The sequence below is a fragment of the Budorcas taxicolor genome, chromosome 1 (genome assembly GCF_023091745.1).
Source record: "Budorcas taxicolor isolate Tak-1 chromosome 1, Takin1.1, whole genome shotgun sequence".
In the NCBI taxonomy this organism is placed as follows: domain Eukaryota; kingdom Metazoa; phylum Chordata; class Mammalia; order Artiodactyla; family Bovidae; genus Budorcas; species Budorcas taxicolor.
The window spans coordinates 146,099,460-146,121,094 of NC_068910.1; the positions used below are offsets into that span (position 1 = coordinate 146,099,460).

General features: G+C 42.2%; 1 protein-coding gene across 1 annotated transcript in view; it reads left to right on the forward strand.

The window, feature by feature from the left end:
- The window catches only part of LIPH (lipase H), a 50,904-nt gene extending 29,492 nt beyond the window's left edge, over positions 1-21,412 (forward strand). The window contains exons 6-10 of the mRNA XM_052646992.1: positions 2,185-2,352; positions 3,878-3,973; positions 5,832-5,943; positions 19,499-19,672; positions 21,325-21,412. Of these exons, the coding sequence (XP_052502952.1) occupies positions 2,185-2,352; positions 3,878-3,973; positions 5,832-5,943; positions 19,499-19,672; positions 21,325-21,412 (638 nt within the window). The remainder of the gene's footprint in view (positions 1-2,184; positions 2,353-3,877; positions 3,974-5,831; positions 5,944-19,498; positions 19,673-21,324) is intronic.
- Positions 21,413-21,635: the final 223 nt, after the last annotated feature.

Consider the following 21,635-nt stretch of genomic DNA (forward strand, 5'->3'; position numbering starts at 1 on the left):
ATTTTAAAAAAAACCCTAAGTGCTCTGAATCTGTATTGCACAATTGTTAGATATAACTAAACAATCATGGAAATAATTCTAGAAAAAAAATGATTTTGGTACAAAAATAATAGCTGTATATGGTCCCAGGAAAATGATGTGGCATTTGAAAATGATCCAGATGAAATGGCATAAGTAGGGCAACCATGTTGTACTATAAATAGTGTGTGTTCAATTGTTCCATAAATGGTGTGTGTTCAAATCCTGTCCTGTGTGCTGTAGTGTAACAACATCCATGAACAGCCAAAGATAATGTGCTTTGCTTCTAAAGGACATCCTCCATGGTGTTATTAACTTCATTGTTTCTGCAAGTGGAGGTTCCAGGAACAATAATTAAATGTTGATTTGTCAAATTTTACTCCAGCCAGCTTGGCTGCATGCTTCTGTCTTTTGCCCAGTTGATTTCTTTTTGTACTTCACTAATTCCTTCTATGGATATACATGGACTCTGGAGGAAGAAGAAACATTGATCTGACTCCAGCGCCCAGTGCCTCTTCAACTACTGGCTCATAATTACAACTCGTCCGTTGATGTGGCTCACTGTCTGTTATTTAAAAATTCTTATCTGAGTACTCACCTTTGGGACCCAGTTCCCATTTCTACATGACTTCACCATCTGACCTATCGACCTTCTGACAAACCTCTCTGTACTCTAGTCCTTCATCAGCTCTAACTCTTCTGTGCTTCATCACCCTGCTCTCACCATCGTGCCACATGGCACCCACCAAGAATTAACTTGCATTTGTCTGTCACCTCTTCTTGCCCGTTTATGGCTTTCAGTGCCACATCCTATGGTGCAGCTCCTCTCACTTCACCTTTCACCTCTGTAGCAGAACTGGAGCCCCTGCCACTTATCTGCTCTCATGAGCTCCCTATGTGCCCCCGGGCCCTTAGGTCTCTGCCATGTGAGCCCCCATCTTTGCTTGGGCACATTCTGGAGAAGTCATGGATTCTTGTTGATCGAGTACAAGGCCCAGGCAAACTTGCTCACTTCTCCATGGCCCTCAAGACCCTCAGAAATGCCAGAAAAGCCTTGTGCTTATCTCCTGCTGACTCCCGTACGATCACTCCTTGTGCTTCCATTCCAAATACCTCCCACGCTATAAACCCTCACCTCTCAGAGCTGAGCTAGGTTTGACTTTTGTACCTTGATCAAGGTCCCACCTGAAGGAGCCTTTTTACCTATCCTAAGGCGATGGCACCCCACTCCAGTACTCTTGCCTGGAAAATCCCATGGACGGAGGAGCCTGGTAGGCTGCAGTCCATGGGGTTGCTAAGAGTTGGACACAACTGAGCGACTTCACTTTGACTTTTCACTTTCCTGCATTGTAGAAGGAAATGGCAACCCACTCCAGTGTTCTTGCCTGGAGAATCCCAGGGATGGGGGAACCTGGTAGGCTGCCATCTATGGGGTCGCACAGAGTCAGACATGACTGAAGCGACTTAGCAGCAGTAGCAGCAGCAACCTTAGATCACAAAGTTGGTCTTCATGTCCGTTTCTCCAGCCAACCCTGGGGGAAAGCACCCTCCATGCTTTTTCACAGCTACCTCCTCTCTTTGCCCTCCTTGGGGTCTTTCTCTACCAGTTGCTCTCCAATGCCTTCTTTCTCTGGTATCTTTACTGGTTTAAATGTGCTTCTTTCTGCTAAAAACCTCCAAGGGATCTCGGACTATTCTGACATTTCAATGACAAAGTAAGGACAAAGTCAAATCCTTGAACATCTCTGAGTCTCAGTGTCCTGCCAGGTAAAACGAGGATAATCATGCCTCTCTTGTCACTTACTGTTTGTCAGCATAAATCCCGATCTATTGGGTTTTGTAAGGATTAAATGGGATCAAGTACACTGGAGCTATTAGCACAGTGCCTGGTGTGTAAGAGACATAATTAATTATGTGGATGAACAATATGCGAGGGACTTCCCTCGTGGTCCAGTGTCTGGGACTCTTCACTCTCAATGCTGGGGGCTGGGATTCAATCCCTGGTTGGGGAGCTGGATCCCACATGCCCCAACTAAAGATCCCATGTGCCACAGCTAAGACTTGGTGCAGCCAAGTAAATTTTACAAAGAACAAAAAACAATATGCGATGCACTATTTACTACTAAATGCTACAACTATTCTTTGATTATTCCTTATACAATCAAGGAATGCAGTATTTTAAGTGTGATCACCAGAGGTCCGTGTACCTGTACCTTTCTTCCTTGAGAGAGAACTGCGCCATCACCGCGTATCCCTGTGACTCCTATCGGGATTATAGGAACGGCAAGTGTGTCAACTGTGGCATGTCACAGACGGAGCCCTGTCCCATTCTGGGTAAGTCTAGCCAGCAGTTTCCCCCTCTGATTAACAAAGAGCTAATTTCTGGTAGAATCTTAGCACCATTTTAACCACCTAAAAACGGGCCTGAATATCCTGTGTTCCATCTAAAGATGGGCCTGTATATCTGTGTCTTAGTTTCCTTAGCTTTTTCTAGCCAATAGTTCTGTGAAGTACTCTGGAGTCTTCTGATACTAAAGAATGTTAGAAAAAGCAATCTATATAGGATTTCATCCAGAAGGGTGTGCCACCTCCCTGGATGCTTTATTCTAGCAAGAAAAAGGAGATTTCACAAGATTTTCACCTTACGCAGTTTACTCCTATGGGGTTAAGAACACCCTTCTCCAGGCATACAACCTCTCTGTTACAGGAGGGTCTTACAGAGTGACCCCTTCTAACAAGTCATATCTGTTAATGCTACCACATCACACTCCAGTGTTCTCTGCATGTACACAAACAGAGGGTGAGCTGGAGTAATAACCATGGAGGCTGTTTGGATATTTGCAAAGAGTTAGTGGAAATATTCCAGGTGGTGATGACTTCACAACTAAATGGTCATGACAATTTTCTAATTGTTCCCAAAGGAAAAACTCAAGTTAACATCAGGGCAGGCTATAGACAGGGGGTTCTCAACCTTGACTGTATATTTGAATATGGAGCTTTTAAAAAATACTGATTCCTGGGTCCCAGAATGCGGAGGCCACTCCCTAAGCAGTGGGAAAAGGGGAGAGAGAGAGGTCCCAGTGCCAGCCCTTAGCCTCATTCCTGCTGGCACAATCACAAAGAAGGACGTTCTCTTGCCTCTGGACATAGTTACATGGCCATTCCAAGTTCTGTGCAGTTTAGGGGCCCAAATATAGTTCTTCAAGAAAGCGCATTGTTTTGCAAAAGTGATGCTGCTCTAGGTATAAATCTGAATCTGTTTTAAATAATCTAGAAAATGAAGGTATTACTGAAAAATATCAGTGCTGTTTTTAGCCTAGGACTTCCCTGGAGGCTCAGTCGGTAAAGAATCTGCCTGCAAAGTGGGAGACCTGGGCTCGATCCCTGGGTTGGGAAGATCCCCTGGAGAAGGGCACGGCAACCCACTCCAGTATTCTTGCCTGGAGAATTCCATGGAAAGAGGAGCCTGGTGGACCACAGTCCATGGGGTCACGAAGAGAGGGGCATGCCTGAGAGACTAAGCACAGCACATTTTTAGTTTTCAGTGTGTGTCACTCCCCACATCGCTGCTACTGAGAACCAGGGCTGGGTGATGTAATGTCAGTAGAAAGAGGGGAAAAGTCACTGGAGGGTCCTTTTGCAAGCCCCAGCTCTGAAGGCTAGGGTTGTGAAAAAAGTAAGGGGGCTGCTGGGGAGGGGCATGCCCTGGTGGCCCTGCAGGTCCTCACCGCGGAGGTGGGCATGAGGGCGATTGTCTCGGCGGCGGTGGTGGCAGTCAAACCTGCTCTTCAGTCTCCCCAGCTGCTTTCATGTTCATAGATCACATGTTGACATTACACTCTTCTGACTTGTTTTATAGGCTATTATGCTGATAACTGGAAAGACTATTTAAGGGAGGGGGACCCTCCTATGATTAAAGCATTCTTTGACACAGCTGAGGAGAAACCCTTCTGCAGTGAGTGGTGAATGTGCTTGTTTGCTATTGCCTGACTCTTATTTTTGGAATGTGTGAGTCTCAGCGTCCTGGTTACTTCTTGGCACATGAAGGCCGTGGTGAAGCATGAATTTTGGAGCTGGAAGGACTTAGGTTGAATCTTGACTCTACCACACTACAGCTGTGTGACCAAGACATTTAACCTCTCTGAGTCTCAAAGTTCTGCTTGGTAAAATGGGGGACAATCATGCCTACCTTCTGGGTTATAAGAATTAAAATCTCAACAAGTCATAGTTGTTAGCTCCACTGGATGGCCATTCTAATTACTAAGATCTTCCAGAAAATTTGCTTGAGACATGAGGTTATGACTAGGAAAAGTTGGCTGTCAGCCATATCTATAGGCCAATTCCAGCTCCAAAGTAGCCACAGTGTCTTTCTAAAGACACTGAGAGGTTGGGTATTCAAGATGGAAGCTAAATAGGCCAGCAGATGATTAGATGCCCTAGGAAGCAAGTAGGAATTTCCCTGGGTAGATGTACGTTTTACAATCTTATCTCCCTTTTCACTTTCCTTGGGAGTCTCCCTTATAAAGGAGGTTGCCCATCACCAGGTTTCCCTCCTTTTTTTGAGCGTGTGTAGCAGCTCAGGGTTTGGTATCTGCCTGATCCAAATGGGACAAGCTCCTGAGTAATAACAGGCCGTGAAACAGCAACTCCATGGCTGACGTTATGCCCTTGGAGGACTGTCATCTCCCTGAGCCTCTTCGCCCTTCTCTGCAAGTCTGACCCAGAGATAGTAAATTTGACTATCATGGTGGGATCGCCATCTTTCCAGATCATTATTGACCTTGGGGAGCAAAGACTAGGTAGGAAGAAAAGTTCTCTGGACATTTTATGTGCCCTCATTCATTCAGTAGGAATTAATGGGTATCAGTTGGAGACAGAAATGGCAACCCACTCCAGTATTCTTGCCTGGAGAATCCCATGGACAGCTGTCAGGCTATAGTCCATGGGGTCACACACAGTCGAACACGACTGAAGAGAGTTAGCAAGCAAGCAAGCAATGGGTATCAATAGGTATTTCTGCTGGGATTACAAAGGGATCATCATCCCTTCCCAGTTATTGTTGTAGCATTAATATATTTTAGCTTTTTTTTTAACCCCATAAGACATCACACAGGCAATATTTGCATGGATATACACATTCATTTACCACTTTTTTGATGATCGTTTTTCTTGTATTTTGTAAATACAGTAAAGTGTGCTGACTAATGAGGGGAGAATACCAGAGCATGATAAGAACTCTGAGAGAGACCTGACTTAGTCTGAGCATCAGTGAAGGTCTCCTGGAGAAAGTGCATTAAGTCAAAACCTGAAGGATGAATTGGCAAAGGGGACAAAGCCCAGACACAGGAGAGCGTATGGCAGTGCAGGCGGCATTATGGCATGACTGGGCAGAGATGAGGGAGGCTGGGCAGGCTAGTGGACATGACCCAGACTGAAGAAGGCCTCGTCAGCTGGTGAGGGTCTCCACATGGCCCCCGATTTAGTTTATTCTAAAGCAGGCAGGAATAGTGGTGAATCAATCATACTTGGCAGTAGGCCACGAGACTTCAGTCAATAACGTGGGAACACTGATCCAAGAGTGGTGCCTGAACATGGCATCTGGATACCATTGAGTTCTGCCATCCCTCAGGCCATCTTTACCAAAGAGAATAGAGAGAAATATTGGAAAATTCTGCCCTGAATCTTTGCAGAAAAACTAGAGAGGAAGGGAAAAAGAGACCTAGTTATTGGGTAGGTCAGGTTTTCAGGAACTGAACATTCAGGAAAGCATTTGGGATTATTTCTCTCATACGTGCTTTCTCCCTGTTTTGAAGTATATCATTACTCTGTGGATATTATAACCTGGAATAAGAATGTAAGAAGAGGATCCATTACAATCAAATTGAAAGACAAAGCTGGAAACACGACAGAATCCAAAATCAATCAGTAAGTTGGGCTAGGATTATTTGCAACTTGCTACTTTCTTTTTTGTTTAGAGAAGTTAAATTCCAAATATGTCAACTTTTTAATCATAGAACTGTACGTGGCTTTGTCCTGTGAAAGATATAAAGGGAATATGTTGTTTGTGGCTCTTGATCTTTCAGACTCTTGATAAATGGAACTGGTGCAGAAATTTTCCTTCCTTCTACTTTCCTTCCCCGCTTCTTTCTCCCTCCCTTCCCTCCTTTCCTCCTTCCTTCCCTTTTTTCCCCTCCAAATTCTTTCCCCATTTAGTTTGTTAAATAATACTGAGCAGAATTCTCTGTGCTATACAGTAGGTCCTTGTTGGTTATCCCTTTTATTTTCTAAATAACTTTATTTATTTATTGTCTGTGCTGGGTCTTCATCGCTATGTGCAGGTGAGTGGGAGCTACTCTCTAGCTGCGGTGTGCAAGCTTCTCATTGCAGTGGCTTCTCTTGTTGTGGAGCACAGGTGCTAGGCATGTTGGCTTAGAGCTTAGTTGCCCCACACCATGTGAAATTATCCCCGACCAGGGATCGAACCCATGTCCCTTGCATTGGCAGGTGGATTCTTATCCACTGTACCACCAGGGAATTCCTGGTTATCCATTTTACATATAGCAGTGTGTACATGTCAATCCCAAACTCCTTTACTATCCCTTCCTCTCATTCCTCTCTGCTGGTGACCATCAGTTTGTTCTCTAAGTCTGTGAATCTGTTTTGTAAATAAGTTCATTTGTATCATTTCTTTTTTATCATACCAGATTTCTCTTTCTCTGTCTGACTTACTCTACTCAGTATGACAGTCTCTGCTGCTACTGCTGCTGCTGCTAAGTCACTTCAGTCATGTCCGACTCTGTGTGACCCCATAGACGGCAGCCCAGCAGGCTCCCCCATCCCTGGGATTCTCCAGGCAAGAATACTGGAGTGGGTTGCCATTTCCTTCTCCAATGCATGAAAGTGAAATGTCAAAGTGAAGTCGCTCAGTTGTGTCCGACTCTTAGCGACCCCATGGACTGCAGCCTACCAGGCTCCTCCGTCCATGGGATTTTCCAGGCAAGAGTACTGGAGTGGGATGACAGTCTCTAGGTTTGCTTAAACATTTAATTACACAAGTCATCCCTGCTCACTGTAAATGATTTAAAGCAGTAAGGAAATATGTGACATCCCAACCATCCCATGCCCAAAGGTACCCACTCACACACATACATTTCTATTCTTTTCTGAGCTCATAATATACATATATACACAAACATATATATGTATGTCTCTGACACTCAGAAAATGTATTTTGCAATAGAAAATTGGAAAAATCCTAGAAGTCCAATGATGGGGAAATTGTTAAATATTCCCATATAATAAAACATTATTCAAGTATTGTTATTTATAAAACATTAAATGAAATGCTTATAACGCACTAAGTGGAAAAAATAAAGTTATATTTTATAAAATCATATATAGTATACAACTAGCTCACAATGTCAAAATAATGAAAAAGAAGCAAGCCAAAATAAGTTAGATTGCCCCTTGGGTAGAAGGGATATGAGTCCTTTCTAGTCTCTCTTTCCTTTTCAGTTTTCTGTGCTGTTGTATATATATAGTTTTAGAAGGACTAATAATTCTTTCTTCTATTACTTCTATAATCAAGAAAAAAGGGGGGAAATCCCCAAACCTTTTAATTTAAGGAAAAGCATTTGAGACTCATTTCATTCATTTACTCAGGAGATGTTTCCTGGGTCCTTTTATCTTCTGGACACTTGTCTCTTGGCCTCATTCATAGAGGACCATGTAGAAGGTTATCCGAAACTGGCGATTGTCTCATAGGCTGGCTCACTGTGCAGATAAATAGGGAAGGTGTGGGGGTTCTTTTTGGTCATACCATGTGGCTTGTGGGGTCTTCGTTTCTTAACCAGGGATTGAATTCGAACCCTCAGCAGTGAAAGTGCAGAATCCTAACCACTGGACCGCCAAGGAATTCCCTGTAAGTGACTTTTTCAAATGCATCCTTGGAACATAATAACAGCCTTTGTTTACTGAACCAAGCACATTACAGACAGTGGTTAATGTAGCTCTCACTAAAACCCTGTGAGGTGGTATTATCATCCCTATTTTATATATGAGGAAACTGAGGTTCAGGGAGGGCAAGCGATTTGGCCAATTTCACACTCTTTTCAGCATCAAGATCCCCCAGTCCATATTTTCAGGGAGGGAACTGCGAGGGGCCCCATCTGGAGAAACCTGTCTCAGGTACTTTATAGGCTACAATGAGAAAGGGGGGCAGAGCCCTCATCTGGAGAGTCTAAGAAACAGCAGGGAGACTGCAGTTCTATGAAGAGCAAAACTTGGGTACATATTTGCTTTACATGTCTTGGAAATTTCAATTTTATATAGTAAATTTCTCCTAAGTAGGAATTCCTGAATTTGGAGGGAGACTGCAGTTCTATGAAGAGCAAAACTTGGGTACATATTTGCTTTACATGTCTTGGAAATTTCAATTTTATATAGTAAATTTCTCCTAAGTAGGTATTCCTGAATTTGGAGGCTCCTTTGTTTTATGAAGGCTTGTTTCTTGATTAAGATAGAGAGCTTAATATCTTTTTAAAGTCATGTTCAGTCATTTCTATTTTAGTTGTGTGTGTGAAAAAGTCACCACTGATCAAAGAATATATGGGGAAAAAGTAAATAATTGTTCTATTTTGTGGTAAGATTATGGCTACTTTTCTTTCTTTTGCCAGGTAAACTTTAACATTTTAGTATTCAGTATCTTTACAATTTAAGAAAAGGAAAATAATATTAGGGTATGTACCTTGAGTTTTGGGGGCTTTCTGGGTAGCTCAAATGGTAAAGAATCTGCCTGCAATGCAGGAGACCTGGGTTCAGTCCTTGGATTGGGGAGATAACCTGGAGAAGAGCATGGCAAACCCACTTCAGTATTCTTGCCTGGACAGTTCCATGGACAGAGGAGCCTGGTGGCCTCCAGTCCATGGGATCACAAACAGTCAGACATGACTGAGCGACTAACACAGACACACACACACAGACACAGACACACACACACAGACACACACAGCTTGAGTTTATTCAGTCTTACCAGACAGTGGGCACATATGAAGTCACATTCAAGGATATTACTTGCAGGTTGATTCTCCCTCTACACATGATTCAAATGTATTTCTTATTTTTTAACCTTAAAAAATTCAGATATAATTCACATACCATAAAATTCACCTTTTAAAAGTTTGTAATTCAGGGGGTTTTAGTATATTTACAAAACATGAAACCATCAATATCATCTAATTTCAGAGCATTTTCATCATCTCAAAAAGAAAGCCCATATTGTCAGTAGTAATTCCCCATTCCTTCCTCCTGGCCAGCTCCTGTCAACCACTCATCTGCTCTGTGTTTTTATAGATTTTTCTGTTCTAGGCATGTCATATAAATGGAATCATACAATATGTGGTTTTTGTTTTGCTTTACGTGATATTTTTAAGATTCATCTATGTCATGGCATTCATCAGTACTTCTTTCCTTTTCATGCCTGAATAATATTCTGTTTTATGGATATTCCATATTTTATTTTGATCCACTGACCTCTGGCTCAGCAAGTTTCCACTGCACAGTCTGCTCACTCATACCACATTTTATTTACCCATTCACCATTTGATGGATATTTGGGTTCTTTCTGCTTTGGGCTGTTATCAGTAATGCTGCTATGAACATGTATGTACAGGTTTTTGTGTGGACATAGGTTTTCATTTTTCTTGGGTATATACCTAGAAGTGGACTCTCTTGTTCATACAGAACTTTGTGTTTAACTTTTCGAGGAATTTCTACCAAACTGTTTTCAAAAAGGATGCACCATGTTACGCTCCCTCCAGCAATATATGAGAGTTCCATTTCCTCCACATCCTTGCCAAGATTCTTATCGTCAGTTTTTAAGACTTTTCTTTTAAATTATAATTAAGAAACCCATAAAATTTACCATCTTAATCATGTTTAAGTGTACGGTTCCTTATTAAGCGTGTTCACATTGTTGTGAAACAGATCTGCAGAACTGTCACCTTGAAAAACTGAAACTATAGATCCATTAAATAAAAATTTCCATTTCCAATACAACCACCATTGTACTATTTTTATGAATTTGATTGCTTTAGATACATTATGGGATTCCTGGTGGCTCAGTGGTAAAGAATCCACTTGCCAGTGCAGGATATGCAGGTTTGATCCCTGCATCAGGAAGATTCCCTAGAGAAGGGCATGGCAACCCACTCCAGTGTTCTTGCCTGAAGAATCCCATGCACAGAGGAGCCTGGTGGGCTACAGTCTATGGGGTCACCAAGAGTCAGACATGACTGAAGCAACTTAGCATGCAGCACAGAGACATCATATGAGTTGAATCATACAATATTTGTACTTTTGTGACTGGCTTTTTTCACCTAGCATTGTGTCCTCAAGTTTTGTCCACGTTACAGCTTGTGACCAGAATTTCCTTTCTTTTTAAGAATGAATAATATTCCATTAGGCTTCCCTGATAGCTCAGTTGGTAAAGAATCTGCCTGCAGTGCAGGAGACCCCGGTTCGATTCCTGGGTCAGGAAGATCCACTGGAGAAGAGATAGGCTATCCAGCCCAGTATCCTTGGGCTTCCCTTGTGGCTCAACTGGTAAAGAATCTGCCTGCAGTGCAGGAGACCTCAGTTCAATTCCTGGGTTGGGAAGATCTCCTCTAGAAGGGAAAGACCACCCACTCCAGTATTCTGGCCTGGAGAATTCCATGGACTGTATAGTCCATGGGATCACAAAGAGTCAGACACGATTGAGGGACTTTCACTTTCACTGTCAATATTTCATTGTATATATACATCACATTTGGAGAAGGACATGGCAACCCACTCCAGTACTCTTGCCTGGAAAATCCATGGACAGAGGGGCCTGGTAGGCTACAGTTCATGGGGTCTCAAAGAGTCGAACACGACTGAGCGACTTCACTTTGACTTTACAGTTTCATGCATTGGAGCAGGAAATGGCAGCCCACTCCAATATTCTTGCCTGGAGAATCCCAGGGACAGAGGAGCGTGGTGGGCTGCTGTCTATGGGGTCGCACAGAGTTGGACACGACTGAAGCGACTTAGCAGCAGCAGCAGCATATGTCACATTTCGTTTATCCATTCATCCATGTCTGTCTTTTGTTACAGCTATTCTCATGGGCATTACATGATATCACGTTGTGGTTTTGATTTGCAATTTCCTAATGATTAATAATGTTCAGTATCTTTCATGTGCTTGTGGGCCATTTGTATAGCTTTTTGGAGAAATGTCTGTTCATATTCTTTACCCATTTTTCCTTTTGTTAGTCAGTTGTGTCTGACTCTTTGCAGCCCCATGGACTATAGCCCTCCAGGCTCCTCTGTCCTTAGAATTCTGCTTGCAAGAATACTGGAGTGGGCAATCATAAAAAGGAATGTATTTGAGTCGGTTCTAATGAGGTGGATGAACCTAGAGCCTATTATACAGAGTGAAGTACGTCAGAAAGAGAAAGATAAATATCCTATTCTAACGCATATATGCGGAATCTAGAAAAGTTGTACTGAAGGATTTATTTACAGGGCAGCAATGGAGAAACAGACATAGAGAATACACTTATGGACATGGGAAGAGGGGAGGAGAGGGTGAGATGTATGGAAAGAGTAACATGGAAACTTACATTACCATATGTAAAATAGATAGCTAACAGGAATTTGCTGTATGTCTCAGGAAACTCAAACAGGGGCTCTGTATCAACCTGGAGGGGTGGGATGGGGAGGAGGAAGGGAGGGAGGTTGAAAAGGGTGGGAATATATGTATACCTTTGGAAGGAATGATGCTAAAGCTGAAACTCCAGTACTTTGGCCACCTCATGCGAAGAATTGACTCATTGGAAAAGACTCTGATGCTGGGAGGGATTGGGGGCAGGAGGAGAAGGGGACGACAGAGGATGAGATGGCTGGATGGTATCACTGACTCGATGGACATGAGTCTGAGTGAACTCCGGGAGTTGGTGATGGATAGGGAGACCTGGTGTGCTGTGATTCATGGGGTTGCAAAGAGTCGGACACGACTGAGCAACTGAACTGAACTGAACTGATGGCTGATTCAGGTTGAGGTTTGACAGAAAACAACAAAATTCTGTAAAGCAATTATCCTTCAATTAAAAAATAAATAAATTAAAAAAAAAAGAATCCTGGAGTGGGTATCCATTCCCTTCTCCAGGGGATCTTCCCAATCCAGGGACCAAACCTGGGTCTCCTGCATTGCGGGCAGATTCTTTACTGTCTGAGCCACCAAAGAAGCCCATTTTCCTTTTAAATAGACTTTATTTTTTAGAGCAATTTTTAAGTACACAGCAAAACTGAGCAGAAAATACAGTGATTTCCCATATTCTTTTTGCCCCCTCATAGGGGATAGCCTCCCTCAGAACCAAAGTCTGGCACCAGCATGGTACATTTGTTACAACTGAAGAATCTCCACTGATACGTTATTCTTACCCAAAGTCCATAGTTTACATTAGGGTTCCTCTTTGGTGTTGTACATGCTATGAGTTTTGTCAAATGTACAATGACATATGTCTGTCATTGTAGGATCATAGAATAGCTTCACTGCCTAAAAATGTGTGCTCTGCCTATTCAACCCTCCTTTCCCCAACCACTGGGAACCACTGAATTTTTTTTTTTTTTTTTACTGTTTCCATAGTTTTGCATTTTCCAGAATGTCAAATAATTAGAATCATACAGTAGGTAACCTTTTCAGATTAGCTTCTTTCACTTAGTAATAAGCATTTAGAGTTCCTCCTTTTTTTTTTTTTAAATTACTTGACAGCTCATTTTCTTTTACCTTCATTTCCTTTTCTATTGTCTGATATATCATGAGCTTCCCTGGTGGCTCAGTGATAGAGAATTTGCCTGCAATGCAGGAGATTTGGTTTCTGTCCCTGGGTCACAAAGAATCCCCTGGAGAAGGGAATAGCAACCCACTCCAGTATTCTTTCCTGGGAAATCCCATGGCCAGAGGAGCCTGGCAGGGTACAGTCCATGGATGGCGAAGTGTCGTACATGACTTAGCAACTAAACAACAGCACCAATGACAAGTTGGTTTATCACATTTTATTTACCCATTCACCTACAAAAGACATCTTGGCAGCTTTCTAAACATTAATTAGAAAAAATTTTGGGCTGCACTGAGAGGGTTGCAGGATCTCAGCTCCCTAGCCGGGGATTGAAACTGCGCCCTCAGCAATGAAAGCACACACAGTCCCAACCACTAGAACCCAGGGAATTCCACCTTGGCAGGTTTTTCCTCCAGGAAAGTCCCTGTCTTGATAGTTTTGGATAAAGCTGTTAAAGATATCTGGGTGCAAATTTGTGTGTGCCTTACCCATTTTAAACTAGGCTAATGAGCTGTTTATCTTTGAGTTGCAAAGGTTCTGTATATATTCTGGGTACAAGGCTTTTATAGTTTTATGTCTCACATTTAGTCTTTGATCCCTTTGGAGTTTTTTAAAAATATTTATTTATGTGGCCACTCCCAATCTTAGCTGTGGCATGGTGGGACTTTCATTGTGGCATGCAGGATCTTTTGTTGTGGCATTCGAACTCTCAGTTGCTGCACATGGAATCTAGTTCCCTGACCAGAAATCAAACCCTGGTTCCCTGCATTAGGAGTGCAGAATCTTAGCCACCCGACCACCAGGGAAGTTCTGTCATGTCTCTTTTTAAAATTCCTTTCTTAAGAGATTTTGCTTCTGCAGCTTTTCTTGGTTGTTATTCAGACAGGTGAACATAAGTCTTCAATGTATGGTGTTCCCTAAAGCACTGGAAAACAGACTTTTCCTCCTCAAGACAATTTTCAGTTTGAAACAGCAAAATACTCTTAAGCTGAAGCATGAGGGTCATATTCTGGCTCTTTTTGAGGACATTATGGGAAGTCAGGCTGCTCTGGCCACTTTCCCCGCTTCCCTAGAACAGGAGCATTCAGTGGTGGACTTCCTTTGGCTCTCTTTCCTTTTATGGGACATTATTTTGGGAGTCTGTGCCTAAATGTTTTCCCATATCCCTTGGCAGTTTGAAATTCCACAGTGAAACCCTTGACTGAGCCTGACAGTCACCAGCAAGTGCTTCCTTACCGGGTTGCTTGAGTGCTGTATTTCTTGCATCACGTTTTCTTCATGTAAGCACATGTTTGTATGCTCTGACAATTCTGAGAAATCTTGGTAGGTTTCAACATTCTTATCTTTTGTATTTTTTTCTTGTTTCTTTTCGCAGTTAGCATTATGGATCCATCAGGGTCTGGTGCAGAGGGGATGGGCAGGTGGGCTGCCTGCCTCCTGTCTGCAGAGCAAGGGGTGCCCCGGTTCTGCCCCGTGCACGCGGTTCCCCTGGGAAGATCGCTTTGGTGGTCCCAACCCCCCGCATTCACTTCACTTCTACCGGCCTCCTCCCACGGGGCCTCCTCACTCGCACGCACACCAGGCGGAGGAGTCTCTTGCCTGCAGCTGCTGCACAGATGCCACGTGGATCAGGCGTCTGTGCCAGCCCGCCGCCAGTACCTAGCGCACCCGCGCATCTTCCTGCCTGCAGCTAGCGGTCATAAAGCCCGAAACCCGTGGCTTTCCCCGCTCCCTTTCAAATGCCTGTATCATTATTGTAATTATTTTACCATGTGCGGGAATTCTTTGAGGATCTGAGTAGAAGTAGATTTCTATAGAAGGGATTTGTGTTTGTGTCAGTGTAGTTCCTGGAGATAGCATCAATCTGGGACGGCTTTACTTTTTAAACCTGAGGTTTCTCGGACCACAAGAAGTTCTAAGTGAAACTGCTGACCCACGTGAAGGGCAATCTGCATCTTAGCTTCTCACACTGTCAAGATTTGAGGTGGGGAATTTTCTGTCCCCTGAGGCGGTAGAAGGTTGTTTATTTCAAATTCATGTTTAGTTCACTCTTTCCCCCCAGACATCTTCTATTCAACTCCTGACCTTGAGGGACCCATAGACTTTGTTTCATGTCCTACTGCACTGCAAGGACATGAATATTGAAGCTCAAGCTTCAGTTCAGTTCAGTTGCTCAGTCGTGTCCGACTCTTAGCGACCCTATGAATCGCAGCACGCCGGGCCTCCCTGTCCATCACCAACTCCCGGAGTTCACTCAAACTCATGTCCATCCAGACGGTGATGCCATCCAGACATCTCATCTTCTGTCGTCCCCTTCTCCTCCTGCCCCCAATCCCTCCCAGCATCAGTCTTTTCCAATGAGTCAACTCTTTGCATGAGGTGGCAAGTATTGGAGTTTCAGCTTTAGCATCAGTCCTTCCAATGAACACCCCGGACTGATCTCCCAAGTTCCAAAAGAGACCAACCTAGGGTGATTCCAGTATTCCCCTTATCTATTTGGATTTCCCCTTATCTATTTGTTTTCATGTATTTTGAGGGTTTCTCAGTATTCTTTCCTTTCTTCTTAGTTCAATGCAATTTAAAAGGTTTTTAACTTTTGTTGTTGTTTGTAATTGTATTTACTCTTCTGAGTTGTTTACAGGTTATTTAGGGTACCATACTGCCAGAACCCATAGTTCACTGGCTCTTACTCTATTTATTCTTGTATGAACCCAGCCTTGGTTAGTGCCTCCCTGTGTATCTCTAGACATTGCTCTTGGTGGAAGAGGGCATCTTACCTGTGCGCACAGACAATCCTGATCAGATCCAGGTTTCCTTTTTCCTGTCTGGCCTCCCTAGCACCCCCACTGGATTCTTCCATCTGCAGGTGGCATCACCTTCTCCTGAAGTCCCTACCTTTTCCTGGTTCCACAGCTGCCCTTGGAGAAGTGGGAAGGATCCCTTTTTCCCTTGCTAGACTCTGATCAAGAGAGGACCAGAGTTGAACTGTTTATAACCCTTTTTTGGTTAAACCACTCCTTTCCTATTGGGTTTTTTTTTTTTTTCTCTCTCTTTATTGTGAAAAATTAAAGTTAACAGAAAAGTTGCAGTAGTACTATGAGCTTTTTCTTTTTCTGAACCGTTCTATAGTTGTCACCAACATGCAGGCTCATCAACCCAAAGTACCATAGTGTGTGTTTTCTATAAATAAGGACCCTCTCCTACATGACCACAATTGACCATCAGAATAAGAGAATATCATTGATCCATTGTTACCATCTGATCCTGATCCTGTTTGGAACCAGCAGACTGGTTCCAAATAGGAAAAGGGGTACATCAAGGCTGTATATTGTCACCCTGTTTATTTAACTTGTATGCAGAGTACATCAGGAGACATGCTGGGCTGGATGAAGCACAAGCTGGAATTGTATTTCTCCCAGGAGAAATATCAATAACCTCAGATATGCAGATGACACCACCCTTATGGCAGAAAGTGAAGAAGACTTAAAGAGCTTCTTGAAGAAAGTGAAAGAAGAGAGTGAAAAAGTTGGCTTAAAGCTCAACTTTCAGAAAATTAAGACCATGGCATCCAGTCCCATCACTTCATGGCAAATAGGTGGAGAAACAGTGGCAGACTTTATTTTTGGGGGCTCCAAAATCACTGCAGATGGTGACTGCAGCCATGAAATTAAAAGATGCTTACTCCTTGGAAGGAAAGTTATGACCAACCTAGACAGCATATTCAAAAGCAGAGACATTACTTTGCCAACAAAGGTTCATCCAGTCAAGATTATGGGTTTTCCAGTGGTCATGTATGGATGTGATAGTTGGACTATAAAGGAAGCTGAGTGTTGAAGAATTGATGCTTTTGAACTGTGGTGTTGGAGTAGAATCTTGAGAGTTCCTTGGATTTCAAGGAGATCCAACCAGTCCATCCTAAAGGAAATCAGTCCTGCGTGTTCATTGGAAGGACTGATGTTGAAGCTGAAACTCCAACACTTTGGCCACCTGATGTGAAGAGCTGACTCATTTGAAAAGACCCTGATTATGGGAAAGATTGAGGTGGGAGGAGAAGGGGACGACAGAGAATGAGATGGTTGGACGGCATCATCAACTCAATGGACATGAGTTTGAGTAAATTCCAGGAGTTGGTGATGGACAGGGAGGCTTGGCATGCTGTAGTCCATGGGGTCACAGAGTCGGACACAACTGAGTGACTGAACTGAACTGATCCTGAGACCCCATTCTAGTTTTACTAATTGTCCTAATAAACATCCTTTGTAGCAAAGAGATTCAGTTCAGGATCCCTGGCTGCATTTGGTAGTCCTGTTTCTTTAGTCTTCACCTTGGAACAGTTCTTCCGCTTTTCCTCAACTCTTTTGCCCTTGACACTTTTGAGGATTACAGGCCAATTATTTTTAGCATATCTTCAGTTTGGGTTTCCCTGATGTTTCCTCATGATTAGATTCAGGGCATGCATCTTTGGCAAGGACACCACAAAGGTGATGTCTGTCTCAGTGTATCCTGTTAGGAGGCTCACAATTTTGGCTTGTTTCATTAATGTGGATCAATTGATTAAGGTGATTTCAGCCAAGTTTCTCCACTGTATTTTGTGGCTGGGTACTTTGAGACTATGTAAATTGTCCATTACTCCTCCGACTTTTACCCACTAGTTTTACTGTTCCGCGGTTGAATTATTACTCTGATGGCTGACATATGGTGATTTTTCTAATTCAACATTTGGGAAAGGCATTCTCTTCTCACTTATTTATTCATTTCTTGGTTTATATCAATATGGATTCCTGGATTTTTATTTTATTAGTGGAGACTTATCCTCAGTTGGGGCTTTCCAGGTGGCTCAGTGGTAAAGAAAGGAGATGAGGATTTGATCCCTGGGTCAGGAAGACCCCCTGGAGAAAGAAATGACAACTCACTCCAATATTCTTGCCTGGAGAATCCCATGGACAGAGGAGCCTAGTGGGTTACAGTCCATGGGGTCCCAAAGGATCGGACATGACTTAGTGACTAAACAGCAGTAGGAGCAAAACTGAAACTCTATACCCATTAAATAACATCTATTTATCCCTTCCTCTATTCTCTGGCAACCACCATTCTACTTTCTGTTTCTATGACTTTGACTACTTTAGATACATCATCTAAGTGGACTCAACAGTATTTTTTTGTGTGTGACTGATTTATTTCATTTAGCATAATGTCCTCAAGGCTCATTCATGTTATAGCATGTGAGAGGATTTCTTTTCTTTCTAAAACTGAATAATATTCCGTTGTATGTACAAACCACATTTTAAAAATCTGTTCATCCATTGATGGACATTTGAGTTGCTTTCACCTTTTACCTATTATAATAATGCTGCTATGAACATGGGTGTGCAAATATCTGTTTGAGACCTTGCTTTCAAGTCTTTTCAGTACACACCTAGAAGTAGAATTGTTGGATCATGTGGTAGTTCTACCTTAAATTTTTTGAGGAGCCTTCATACTGTTTGTCATAGTGGCTGTACTGTTTTACATTCCCACCAATACATACAGTTGTTCCAATTTTTCCATACTTCCATCAACGCTTACTTTGTTTTTTTTTTTTTTTCTACAGTAGCCATCCTAATGGGTTTGAAGTGATTCCATATTGTTTTGAACATCTCTATCATTCTTTGAGTATTTCTTACTTTTCGGGCATACATATCATTCTAGGATCACTTTATGCTTTCCCTGCCCTAGCCCTGAAATCAACCATTTCTCCAAGGAGCCCTCGTTCCTTTTTTGTGGAGATGGCGTTTAGAAACCAAAATCTGGGCAAGCTTTTAGATTAGCTCTATGTGTAGCATTTCTGCTTTCCACAAGACTGACAGTGAGGCTCGGGCAACAAGCACCTCCTCACCCCCATCTCCACCTCCAAGCTAAGGATTCATTTCTGGAGCAATCATTTCTCCATAGCCTACTCTCCAGCTCCCCAGAGGGGCAGTATCCAGCTAGAACTCCATTGGACACACCTTAGGCTCAATTAGGGATTCCAGTGGTAGGAAACATCTCCACACACTTAGAAAAAATTATTGGAACCTGTAGTGTAGCTATTTTAATTTGAGGTTTCCCTTGAGAGGTAGAACTGAAAACATATATGCTTAAGCACAATTTCTAAATTAGTATCTAGTTTGGCTAAAAAATATACCTATGCATCTAATAATGCAGTTCAATGGAGAAACCATAATTTTGAACTTAGCCAGAACCTAGTTTTTCTTCCTAAACTGCTATAGATAAGCCTTGTGACCTGGGAGAGCTTAAGCTCTGCGAGTATCTGTTTCCTTGTCTGTAAAATAAAGACAGTAATACCTTACAGAATTTTTCAGGGGACTGGAGATACGTGTCAAGAGACAAGGAGGCTGTCTGACCTATAGCAGGTAGGCAGCACACACCTTTCCAGTGTCACAGCATTTCATCAGTCCTGGGGTCAGCAGCTTCACTTATGCTGATCCTTTGGAATCCAGTGGAGTTTGCTCATGAAAGTCACCTAGTGCAGGCTATGGGGTCAAATGGCTACCTGATAATGAGTGATCTGTAGGCCTCAAATGGTTTTCTTTCATTGGTAATTTAGATTCACTTCAAAATATATTCTTTCTTCCTGCCAGTGAACCTGCAACATTTCAGAAATACCACCAAGTGAGCCTGCTTGCAAGATTCAGTCAAGATCTGGATAAAGTGGAAGCCATTTCCTTGGTGTTCTCTACGGGATCTGTAATTGGCCCGAGGTACAAGCTCAGGATTCTCCGAATGAAGTTAAGGTCACTTGGCCATCCAGAGAGGTAAGCTGAGGCAGGGTCTGACAGGCTCTTGTTTTCTAAAGATGTTATTGACTTCTGTCCAATCTGCTTGGTCTGATGTTTCAATAGGATTTCAGTAATCACAATGAAAGAAGTGAGGGGTTTTCCAAAACTAGATTTGATTAAATAAATTTCCTAGGGACTTCCCTAGTGGTCCATGGCTGAGGTCCACTCTTGCAATGGGGATTTGGGGGGCCCAGGTTTGGTCCCTGGCCCCACATGGGGCCACATGCTTCAGTGAAGATCCAGAGCAGCCAAATAAATAAAAATAAACTGAAAATAAATTTTAAAGGAAAAGTTGCCCAGTAATCCAAGAAAAATTTACTGGTATGCACTTAAAGATAAATGGGCCAATAATCCAAAGAAATAATGTTGTTACATGTTTAAACAATTCTTCCCTAGCACTCCACCCATATTTTTTGCAAGCTGATACTCTGTTGTAGAAAAGAAACCCTCATATAATTTGGCAAACTGATAAAACACAGCCCAGCATTTAAAAAGGTACAGAAAATTTGAAATATTTTATTGCATTGATACAGGATAGAAGTAGATATCAACATTAAATTTGATAACTGCACTGAGGGGGTCTTTGTTCTTAGGAAAAACATGCCCTAGTGTTAAAGGGGTAAACAACCCATTCTCAGTTGGTTCAGAAAAAATAAACAGTGCGTATTTGTGTGTACAGAGAGGCAAAGACAAAGGGGGAGAAAGAACAGAGCTGTGACGGTACGTATGTTTTGTGAGTAATGCCACACTTACAGTCCTTGCAGTCAACCTGTGGACGAAGAGACAGAAAATGATGTGAGCAGTTATTGCTTTACATTTATAAATTCCTTTTTCCTGAATGTTTAGGATACTTTAAAACATTTAATAATACAAGTTCCACCCCCTCCTACTCCCCAAAGATAGTCATTGTATCTTAAAACTGGAACTTTTTTTAAAAAAAGATTTTTATTTATGTATTTTTGGCGTTGCTGGGTCTTCATTGGTGCACAGGGGCTTTCTCCAGTTGTGATGCTTAGGCTTCTTTTGTTGTGGAGTATGGGCTCTAGGCCCATGGGCTTAACTGCTCACACAGCATGTGCCATCTTCCTGGACCAGCCATTGAACCTGTGTCCCCTGCATTGGCAGGTCGATTCTTAACCACTGGACCACCAGGGAACCCCAAACTGGGACCTTTTAATACTTCTTTCCTGGTTATCAAAGGAATACATATTCATTTTATAAATCTGAAAAGTACAAAAAGTGTTAAGAAGAATATCATAGATAATGTCATTATTCAGAGGCAACCACTGTTAAAATTTTTGCTTAATTTTTATTTTTATTTTTTTTGCTTAATTTTAAAAATCTTCTATTTTTTAAAATCTAGTTGAAATTATGTGGTAAATAAAATTTAACCCCATGATTTCTTATTTTTAATTAGTTTTTATTGACATATAGTTGCTTTACAAAGTTGTGTCAGTTTACTTACTGTGGTTGCTATGACTTTGCTTATTTACTGCAAGCATATTCCTAGAACATTAAAAATAATTGCTAAGTAATTTTATACCTGAGAGAGATTGTGTGATTTGTTCTACTAGAATAGGGTATTTTTATCATTGCATTGACAGGGATATTTCATTTTGTTTTTACAGGCCCCAGTTGTGTCGGTATGATCTTATACTGATGGAAAATGTTGAAACAGTCTTCCAACCTATTCTTTGCCCAAAGCTGCAGATGTAATTGTTGTCAGGACACCTGAGTACCAGTAACATCAAGAATGCTACAACTACAGGCTTTTTAAAGCTTCACTTCATCTTTTCCTCAAGGCACAAAAAGTATGGAATAACCAGGGTTGTTTTTTTTTCTTTTACAGTAATGTCCTATGGATGTCACACTGCAAAATATCAAACAACCTTGGATTATGAAACAGTCTTGGGAAGGGAGTCTCTAAGTAGGGCAAATC